General features: G+C 44.7%; 1 protein-coding gene across 1 annotated transcript in view; it reads right to left on the reverse strand.

The window, feature by feature from the left end:
* uchl3 (ubiquitin carboxyl-terminal esterase L3 (ubiquitin thiolesterase)) overlaps positions 1–10,928 on the reverse strand; it is an 80,110-nt gene extending 69,182 nt beyond the window's left edge. Inside the window, exon 1 of the mRNA XM_070891720.1 lies at positions 10,546–10,928. Coding sequence (XP_070747821.1) covers positions 10,546–10,587 — 42 coding nt within the window. The 5' untranslated portion in view covers positions 10,588–10,928. The remainder of the gene's footprint in view (positions 1–10,545) is intronic.
* Between the last annotated feature and the right edge of the window lie 35 nt (positions 10,929–10,963).

Genomic DNA, 10,963 nt, shown 5'->3' on the forward strand with positions numbered 1-10,963 from the left:
CCCCCCAACACAGCAGCGCTCTGGTAACCTTGCTGCACGCCACCTTGGTACCACTTTGGTTCGGAGCAGCCAGCAAGGGAGGGGGATATGGAAAGGGGGCGGGGTGGGGAAGCCGGTGGTAAAAGATAGTGGGGCAGGGGTTGCTGCATTTATGTTGTTGATGCTGGATGCATCCTATGTTTTATGTTTTATTATGATGTTCTGATTTATGTTGTTGTTGAATTATTACACTGCTGGATACAACTAATTTATGTTATTTTATTGAAGTTTACAAAGTTGACAAAGTTTACAATGTTTAATAAATTCTTCTGTTCACCCTAACCTTTCCTGTGTAGTGTCTCATTTGTAGAGTGAGAGGGGGAATAGTCAACATGGTGCGATAGAGTGGCCAAGCAACAGTCAAACATGCCTATCACTTTTCAAGCAAAGCACTCAATTATAAAGTGCTGACGCAAGGCTTTTGCAGCGGCGAAATTTCCACGATGCCTCCAGTGGTGGCATGGGTTCCTCACCAGATGACTCCTCTTCCTCCTCCTCCTCCTATTCCCTCCACCTGGCAAATCCTGTCCCCTCATGATGGCTAAGTTGTGTAGCACGCAGCACACCACAATGAAGTCAGAGACCTGCTGAGGGGAGTATTGCAGGCAGCCTCCAGAGTGGTCCAGGCATTGGACGCACTGCTTGAACACTGCAATTGTCTGTACGACGATCTTGCATGCGGCTGCATGGCTCTCATTGTAGCAATGCTTGGCTTCTGTCTGAGGGCTCCGGAGGGGGGTGGGGTCATGAACCAGGTGGCGAGGCCATAACATTTGTCCCCGAGCATCCTGCTCTGGCCTGGTGATTGACGCTGGAACAGGCCTGAGACAGGGCTCTCACGCAAGATGAAAACATCATGGATGCTCCCTGGGTATTGAGTATTGGCTGCCATGAAGTGCTGCGTATGGTCGCAGGTGATCTGCAATTTCATGGAGAGGAATCCCTTTTGGTTTCGGTAAACCTCTGGATTGTGTAAAGGTGCTCGCAGGGCAATGTGCATACAGTCATGGGCACTCTGAACCGTGGGGAAGCCAGCAAATCATCCAAAACCTACAGCCTTCTCACTTTGGGCATCTTTGGTTATTGGGAAGTTTAGGAACTCTATCCTGTGTGTGTACAGTGCAGTAATCACCTGGCGAATGTAGCGATGTGTAGCGTGCTGTGAGATGGCGCATATGTCCCCGGCTGATGCCTGAAAGGAGATGGAGGCACAGAAGGCAAGTGCCACAGTCACCTTTACCTCGACGGGCAGTGCAGTCCTGTTGCCGCTGGTAGGCTGTAGGTCTGCCTGTAGGAGCTGTATATCTCTGTGACTACCTCTTTTCGGAAGCGCAGCCTTCTAAGGCACTGTGCCTCAGAGCTGCAGGTATGAGCAATGTTCCCTGTAAACTCGTGGAGGGGGACGAAGGCCTCCTCCCCATTTGTTGCGACCTCTTCGATTACGTTAAAAATGATCAATAAGCATTCTTCCAGCTCGACGCCGTATACATACAGCAGCCAGAGATTAGTGTGCAAAATCAAAGCACATGGTATTGGGGGCAATATACTGATATGGATAGAGAACTGGTTGGCAGACAGGAAGCAGAGTCAGGATAAACGGGTCCTTTTCAGAATGGCAGGCAGTGAGCAGTGGGGTGCCGCAGGGCTCAGTGCTGGGACCCCAGCTATTTACAATATACATCAATGATTTGGATGAAGAAATTGAGTAGAATATCTCCAAGTTTGCAGGTGACACTAAACTGGGTGGCGGTGTGAACTGTGAGGGGGACGCTAAGAGGCTGCAGGGTGACTTAGACATATTAGGTGAGTGGGCAAATGTATGGCAGATGCAGTATAATGTGGATCAATGTGAGGTTATCCACATTGGGGGTAAAAACACAAAGACAGAATATTATCTGAACGGTGGCAGATTTGGAAAAGGGGAGGTGGAACGAGACCTGGGTGTCATGGTTCATCAGTCATTGAAAGTTGGCATATAGGTGCAGCAGGCGGTGAAGAAGGCAAATGGTATAGAAACATAGAAAATAGGTGCAGGAGTAGGTCATTCGGCCCTTCGAGCCTGCACTGCCATTCAATGAGTTCATGGTTGAACATGCAACTTCAGTACCCCATTCCTGCTTTCTCGCCATACCCCTTGATCCCCCGAGTAGTAAGGATTACATCCAACTCCTTTTTGAATATATTTAGTGAATTGGCCTCAACAACTTTCTGTGGTAGAGAATTCCACAGGTTCACCACTCTCTGGGTGAAGAAGTTCCTCCTCATCTCGGTCCTAAATGGCTTACCCCTTATCCTCAGACTGTGACCCCTGGTTCTGGACTTCCCCAACATTGGGAACATTATTCCTGCATCTAACCTGTCTAAACCCATCAGAATTTTAAATGTTTCTATGAGATCCCCTCTCATGCTTTTGAACTCCAGTGAATACAAGCCCAGTTGATCCAGTCTTTCTTGATATGTCAGTCCCGCCATCCCGGGAATCAGTCTGGTGAACCTTCGCTGCACTCCCTCAATAGCAAGAATGTCCTTCCTCAAGTTAGGAGACCAAAACTGTACACAATACTCCAGGTGTGGCCTCACCAAGGCCCTGTACAACTGTAGCAACACCTCCCTGCCCCTGTACTCAAATCCCCTCGCTATGAAGGCCAACATGCCATTTGCTTTCTTAACCGCCTGCTGTACCTGCATGCCAACCTTCAATGACTGATGTACCATGACACCCAGGTCTCATTGCACTTCCCCTTTTCCTAATCTGTCACCATTCAGATAATAGTCTGTCTCTGTTTTTACCACCAAAGTGGATAACCTCACATTTATCCACATTATACTTCATCTGCCATGCAATTGCCCACTCACCTAACCTATCCAAGTCACTCTGCAGCCTCATAGCATCCTCTTCGCAGCTCACACTGCCACCCAACTTAGTGTCATCCACAAATTTGGAGATACTACATTTAATCCCCTCGTCTAAATCATTAATGTACAGTGTAAACTGCTGGGGCCCCAGCACAGAACCTTGCGGTACCCCACTAGTCACTGCCTGCCATTCTGAAATGTACCCATTTACTCCTACTCTTTGCTTCCTGTCTGACAACCAGTTCTCAATCCATGTCAGCACACTACCCCCAATCCCATGTGCTTTAACTTTGCACATTAATCTCTTGTGTGGGACCTTGTCGAAAGCCTTCTGAAAGTCCAAATACACCACATCAACTGGTTCTCCCTTGTCCACTCTACTGGAAACATCCTCAAAAAATTCCAGAAGATTTGTCAAGCATGATTTCCCTTTCACAAATCCATGCTGACTTGGACCTATCATGTCACCTCTTTCCAAATGCGCTGCTATGACATCCTTAATAATTGATTTCATCATTTTGCCCACTACTGAGGTCAGGCTGACCGGTCTATAAATCCCTGTTTTCTCTCTCCCTCCTTTTTTAAAAAGTGGGGTGACATTGGCTACCCTCCACTCGATAGGAACTGATCCAGAGTCAATGGAATGTTGGAAAATGACTGTCAATGCATCCGCTATTTCCAAGGCCACCTCCTTAAGTACTCTGGGATGCAGTCCATCAGGCCCTGGGGATTTATCGGCCTTCGATCCCATCAATTTCCCCAACACAATTTCCCGACTAATAAGGATTTCCCTCAGTTCCTCCTCCTTACTAGACCCTCTGACCCCTTTTATATCCGGAAGGTTGTTTGTGTCCTCCTTAGTGAATACCGAACCAAAGTACTTGTTCAATTGGTCTGCCATTTCTTTGTTCCCCGTTAATGACTTCCCCTGATTCTGACTGCAGGGGACCTACGTTTGTCTTTACTAACCTTTTTCTCTTTGCATTTCAATAGAAACTTTTGCAATCCGTCTTAATGTTCCCTGCAAGCTTCTTCTCGTACTCCATTTTTCCTGCCCTAATCAAACCCTTTGTCCTCCTCTGCTGAGTTCTAAATTTCTCCCAGTCCCCGGGTTCGCTGCTATTTCTGGCCAATTTGTATGCCACTTCCTTGGCTTTAATACTATCCCTGATTTCCCTTGATAGCCATGGTTGAGCCACCTTCTCTTTTTTATTTTTACGCCAGACAGGAATGTACAATTGTTGTAGTTCATCCATGCGGTCTCTAAATGTCTGCCATTGCCCATCCACAGTCAACCCCTTAAGTATCATTCGCCAATCTATCCTAGCCAATTCACGCCTCATACCTTCAAAGTTACCCTTCTTTAAGTTCTGGACCATGGTCTCTGAATTAACTGTTTCATTCTCCATCCTAATGCAGAATTCCACCATATTATGGTCACTCTTCCCCAAGGGGCCTCGCACAACGAGATTGTTAATTAATCCTCTCTCATTACACAACACCCAGTCTAAGATGGCCTCACCTCTAGTTGGTTCCTCGACATATTGGTCTCGAAAACCATCCCTTGTGCACTCCAGGAAATCCTCTTCCACCATATTGCTTCCAGTTTGGTTAGCCCAATCTATGTGCATATTAAAGTCACCCATTATAACTGCTGCACCTTTATTGCATGCACCCCTAATTTCCTGTTTGATGCCATCCCCAACATCACTACTACTATTTGGAGGTCTGTACACAACTCCCACTAACGTTTTTGCCCTTTGGTGTTCTGCAGCTCTACCCATATAGATTCCACATCATCCAAGCTAATGTCCTTCCTAACTATTGCATTAATCTCCTCTTTAACCAGCAATGCTACCCCACCTCCTTTTCCTTTTATTCTATCCTTCCTGAATGTTGAATACCCCTGGATGTTGAGTTCCCAGCCCTGATCATCCTGGAGCCACGTCTCTGTAATCCCAATCACATCATATTTGTTAACATCTATTTGCAGTTAATTCATCCACCTTATTACGGATACTCCTTGCATTAAGACACAAAGCGTTCAGGCTTGTTTGTTTAACACCCTTTGTCCTTTTAAAATTTTGCTGTACAGTGGCCCTTTTTGTTCTTTGCCTTGGGTTTCTCTGCCCTCCACTTTTACTCATCTCCTTTCTGTCTTTTGCTTTTGTCTCCTTTTTGTTTCCCTCTGTCTCCCTGCATTGGTTCCCATCCCCCTGCCATATTAGTTTAACTCCTCCCCAACAGCACTAGCAAACACTTCCCCAAGGACATTGGTTCCGGTCCTGCCCAGGTGCAGACCGTCCGGTTTGTACTGGTCCCACCTCCCCCAGAACCGGTTCCAATGCCCCAGGAATTTGAATCCCTCCTTGCTACACCACTGCTCAAGCCACATATTCACCTGCGCTATCTTGTGATTCCTACTCTGACTAGCACGTGGCACTGGCAGCAATCCCGAGATTACGACTTTTGAGGTCCTACTTTTTAAATTTAGCTCCTAGCTCCTTAAATTCGTTTCGTAGGACCTCATCCCTTTTTTTTTAACCTATGTCGTTGGTACCAATGTGCACCACGACAACTGGCTGTTCTCCCTCCCTTTTTAGAATGTCCTGCGCCCGCTCCGAGACATCCTTGACCCTTGCACCAGGGAGGCAACATACCATCCTGGAGTCTCGGTTGCGGCCGCAGAAACGCCTATCTATTCCCCCCAAAATTGAATCCCCTATCACTATCGCTCTCCCACTCTTTTTCCTGCCCTCCTGTGCAACAGGGCCGGAAGGCTGGGGGGCAGGGACATCGTTAGAGGAAGTTTGGCCGAGTGAGCTAGGGGAAGGAAAGGAAGAGGCAGAGGCGGCCGAACGGATGGTCTCAATCTTAGAGGCAAAGTCGTCCATGAACTGCTCACACTTATTGTCGAAGGCTCACGTGACCATTTGAATAAAGTACCTAAGGAGACTGATGCACCACAACTCAGGGAGAAGTCAATGCCATCAGGAGGAGAAAATGAGCAAAAGAAGAAAATACATTTCAAAATACTCCAACCATTTCAAGTTGTGTTCCAGAGTGAATTTCCTTAAATTAATTCTCAAGCAAAGTGTTTAGTGCAATATGCACAATAGGCAAACTGCAGTCACTCTCACTAATCCCCCTCCAGTATTGTTGACTTTAGGGGAGAACACAAGAAAAAGAGTTTAATCCACGATGTCCCATGTGAAGTCAAAAACTGTAAGCGATTTGGTATTAGTAATTTTTAAATCTACTTTTTAAAAAATGATTTGTCCTGCATCCCATTAACCAAATTAAAACTTACTCCTTATTAATATGACATTACAATTCTCAAATACACCTACAACATAGTGCTATAATAGTGAGATATCTGGGAGAAAAAGGAAAATCCTGAAATGAGAGACAGCACCTGTTTGCATCCCTATGTAGCCTTAGAGAAGGCAAGCAGATACTGGTGAAGCTTTAAAGAAAATCAGCTGGCTCACCCATATCCTCCTGTGAATGGAAAGGATATGACATGGGTCGAAAGGAGGATGAGGTCCTGCGGGCAGAGTTTAGGGAGTTAGGAGCGAGATTAAAAAGCAGGACCTCAAAAAGGTAGCAACCTCCGGATTACTCACGGTGCCATGAGCTAGTGAGTACAGAAATAGGAGGATACAGCAGATCACTATGTGGCTGGAGAGATGGTACAGGAAGGAGGGCTTTCATTTCCTGAGGCATTGGGACCGTTTCTGGGAAGGTGGGACCTGTACAAGCCAGACGGGTTGTATATGAACAGCGCCGGAACCAATATCCTCATGGGGGAGGGGGTTTGCTCATGCTGTTGGGGAGGGTTTAAACTAGCTTGGCAGGGGGATGGGAACCCAAGACTAGATTCAGTAGGGAGGGGAGTAAAGCTGGAATTAGAAAGCAAAAATAAAGAAAGTGAGTTTGAAAGACAGAGGAAGCAAGCAGGAAAAAAGGGTAAAAGAACAAATTTTAAAACTCTGTCTAAATGCACGTAGCATTCGTAACAAAATAGATGAGTTGACAGCACAAATAGGTACAAATGGGTATGATCTGATAGCCATTAGAGATGTGGTTGCAACGTGACCAGGACTGGGAACTAAACATTCAGGGGTATTTGACAATCCAGAAGTACAGACAAAAAGGAAAAAGGAGGTGGGGTAGCTCTGTTGATAAAGGATGGAATCATTGCAATAGTTTGGGTGGAGATAAGGAATAATAAGGGGAAAAAGTCACTGGTGGGCGTAGTCTATAGGCCCCCTAACAGTAAAAACTTTGTTGGTCAGAGTATAAACCAAGAAAAAGTGGGGGCTTGTAAAAAAGGGAACAGCAATAATCATGGGTGATTTTAATCTCCATATTGATTGGACAAATCACATTGGTCAGGGTAACCTTGAGGAAGAATTTAGAGTGCATAAGGGACGGGTTCCTGAGCAGTATGTAATGGAACCAACCAGGGTGCAGGCTATCTTAGATCTGGTCCTGTGTAATGAGACAGGATTAATAAACAATCTCCTAGTAAAAGGATCGCCTTGGAATGAGTGATCATAGCATGGTTGAATTTCAAATTCAGATGGAGGGCGAGAAAGTTGGATCTCAAACCAGTGTACGAAGCGTAAATAAAGGAGACTACAAAAGGTACGAGGGCAGAGTTGGCTAAAGTGGAATGGGAAAATAGATTAAAGTGTGGGACGGTTGATGAACAGTGTCGTACATTTAAGGAGATATTTCACAACTCTCAAGAAAAATATACTCAAGTGAGGAGGAAAGGGTGTAAAAGAAAAAGATAGCCATCCGTGGCTAACTAAAGAAATAAAGGATGGTATCCAATTTAAAAACAAGGGCATACAAAGTGGGCAAAACTAGTGGGAGGACAGAAGATTGGGAAGCTTTTAAAAGCCAGCAAATAATGACTAAAAAAATGATTAAGAAAAGGAAGCTAGACTATGAAAGTAAACTAGCACAAAATATAAAAACAGATAGCAAGAGTTTATATCGATATATAAAAAGGAAGAGAGTGGCGAAAGTAAATGCTGGTCCCTTAGAGGATGAGACTGGGGAATTAGTGATGGGGAGCATGGAGATGGCAGAACTCTGAACAAATATATTGCATCAGTCTTTACAGTGGAGGACCTAAAAATATCCCAACAGTGGAAAACTGCAAATGTAACGCCCCTATTTTAAAAAGGAGGAAGACAAAAAGCAGGAAACTATAGACCAGTTAGCCTAACATCTATGGTTGGGAAAATGTTGGAGTCCATTATTAAAGAAGCAGTAGCAGGACATTTGGAAAAACATAATTCAGTCAGGCAGAGTCAGCATGGATTTATGAAGGGAAAGTCATGTTTGACAAATTTGCTGGAGTTCTTTGAGGATGTAACGAACAGGGTGGATAATGGGGAACCAGTGGATGTGGTGTATTTGGACTTCCAGAAGGCATCTGACAAGGTGCCACATAAAAAGGTTACTGCACAAGATAAATGTTCACAGGGTCGGGGGTAATATATTAGCATGGATAGAGGATTGGCTAACTAACAGAAAACAGAAAGTCGGGATAAATGGTTCATTCTCGGGTTGGCAATCAGTAACTAGTGGGATGTCGCAGGGATCAGTGCTGGGACCCCAACTATTTACAATCTATATTAACGACTTGGAAGAAGGGACCGAGTGTAACGTAGCCAAGTTTGCTGGCGATACAAAGATGGGAGGAAAAGCGATGTGAGAGGTGGACACAATAAACCTGCAAAAGGACATAGACAGGTTAAGTGAGTGGGCAAAAATTTGGCAGATGGAGTATAATGTTGGAAAGTGTGAGGTTATGCACTTTGGCAGAGAAAAAAAAATCGAAGAGCAAGTTATTATTTAAATGGAGAAAAATTGCAAAATGCTGCAGTACAGCCAGACCTAGGGGTCCTGGTGCATGAAACATAAAAGGTTAGTATGCAGGTACAGCAAGTGATCAGGAAGGCCAATGGAATCTTGATCTTTATTGCAAAGGGGATGGAATATAAAAGCAGGGAAGTCTTGCTACAGTTATACAGGGTATTGGTGAGGCCACACCTAGAATACTGCGCACAGTTTTGGTTTCCATATTTAAGAAAGGATATACTTGCTTTGGAGGCAGTTCAGAGAAGGTTCACTAGGTTGATTCCGCAGATGAGGGGGTTGACTTATGAGGAAAGGTGGAGTAGGTTGGATCTCCACTCATTGGAATTCAGAAGAATGAGAGGTGATCTTATCGAAACGTATAAGATTATGAGGGGGCTTGACAAGGTGGTTATAGAGATGACGTTTCCAATGATAGGGGAGACGAGAACTAGGGGGCATAATCTTAGAATAAGGGGCCGCCCATTTAAAACTGAGATGAAGAGGAATTTCTTCTCTCAGATGGTTGTAAATCTGTGGAATTCACTGCCTCAGAGAGCTGTGGAAGCTGGGACATGAATAAATTTAAGACAGAGATAGACTTTCTTAACCGATAAGGGAATAAGGGGTTATGGGGAGCGGGCAGGGAAGTGGACTTGAGTCCATGATCGGATCAGTCATGATCGTATTAAATGATGGAGCAGGCTCGAGGGGCTGTATGGCCTATTCCTGCTCCTATTTCTTATGTTATGATTTTTCACTTTTTTTTTTTAAATGGCATGGATACAAAATAGTCCTTTGGGTCAAATCAGCAACACATTATTGTTGCACAAGCTTCCAACACAGGAAGATAGGTCACCCTTCTAGTTTGAATGGCCACCAAGTTCAATGCTGCTGCATTATACATGCAGTGTCTGAGCAACACCAAGAGAAACCGTTGGTCAATGTTACCTATCACCCAAGGTAATAGGTGATGTCAATGCAGAGAAATTGTTGTGTAACCTAAAATGTGTGTAGAAATTTTAAAACACACCATTTTTATGAAAGAATTGGCAAATCTTCCCTCAACTGCATTATGAGGCACCATGGGATAATGTCACATTAGAACATTTTACAGATGACAAAAATGACATGCAGCTCTTCTCTCTCCGCTAAGGTTGTTACTTTTTCCAGAAGAACAGTGTCCTACAATCCGATATTGGACAAATATTATATGTGGCTTAACTGAACAGTAAACATTCTATTCCATAGAATTATGGCACAGATTTGCTAAGTGGAAAACACCAACATTACCCCTTTCTAAGCAACATAGTTACTACAGCTGACCTAAAGTGAAAAGCAACGAATCAGCATTTTGCACAATGGTAACGTTTCCTACATTAAAAATGCCAGTTATTCAGTTATCGACTAGAAAGTCCCACTCAAAACCTGGGCTTGTGGAAATTTCTGCAATGTAAACTAGACACCACAATTCTGTTTTTAAAAAAAATAACTGACGCCCATTTTGGATTCAACAACAATCCCACCATCATGCATTGAAAAAAAAACAAAAGCCTCCAGTGCAAGTCCTCCAGAACTGATTGCCAGGAGTCGAACAGCCCCACTGGTCTCACTGTCCAGTCTCTGTAGCCCCAGTAACTCACCTGGTTCATGACCTAGAAAAAAAACATAAAAAGAATGGATCAATCGCCATGAAATAGAACTGGCACATGCAATCTGCAGCGTTCAATTTAAAAGATGCAACCCCTTCAGCTTTTAAAACAAAATACATACATCGGGATTGGCTTCCAGTGGTAACCAGCGCTGGCAGTCCATTGCTTAGTGCAGTTTGATAAGGCCTTAATTAACTCTGCTGCTTCTTCTCTTCCCCCCCCAAACCACTCTTCCGCCTGGCAGAAATTGACCTTTTGGAAGACAATCCTTGCAACTTGGAAAGGGAGGGGGGAGGGAGGAAGCAAACAGTGGGCAGGAAATGAAACTCAGCGCACCATTTGATTCAGTGTTTAAATAACACAGGCAAGGACCCAGCAACAAACTATCAGAAGGGGATGGGGGAAGAAACAAGCAGAGTCGCTGTTTGCTCGTTGAGGACAATCCAGGGACTTGACATAAAAAGGTGCCGCTCCCTTGGCAGTGGCGATGGTGCGTGCGGTCAGAGGGCAGGGGTGAAACCGGCAGCAGCCAATCAGCG

This window comes from Pristiophorus japonicus, chromosome 10, assembly GCF_044704955.1.
Source record: "Pristiophorus japonicus isolate sPriJap1 chromosome 10, sPriJap1.hap1, whole genome shotgun sequence".
NCBI classification, from domain to species: Eukaryota; Metazoa; Chordata; class Chondrichthyes; family Pristiophoridae; genus Pristiophorus; species Pristiophorus japonicus.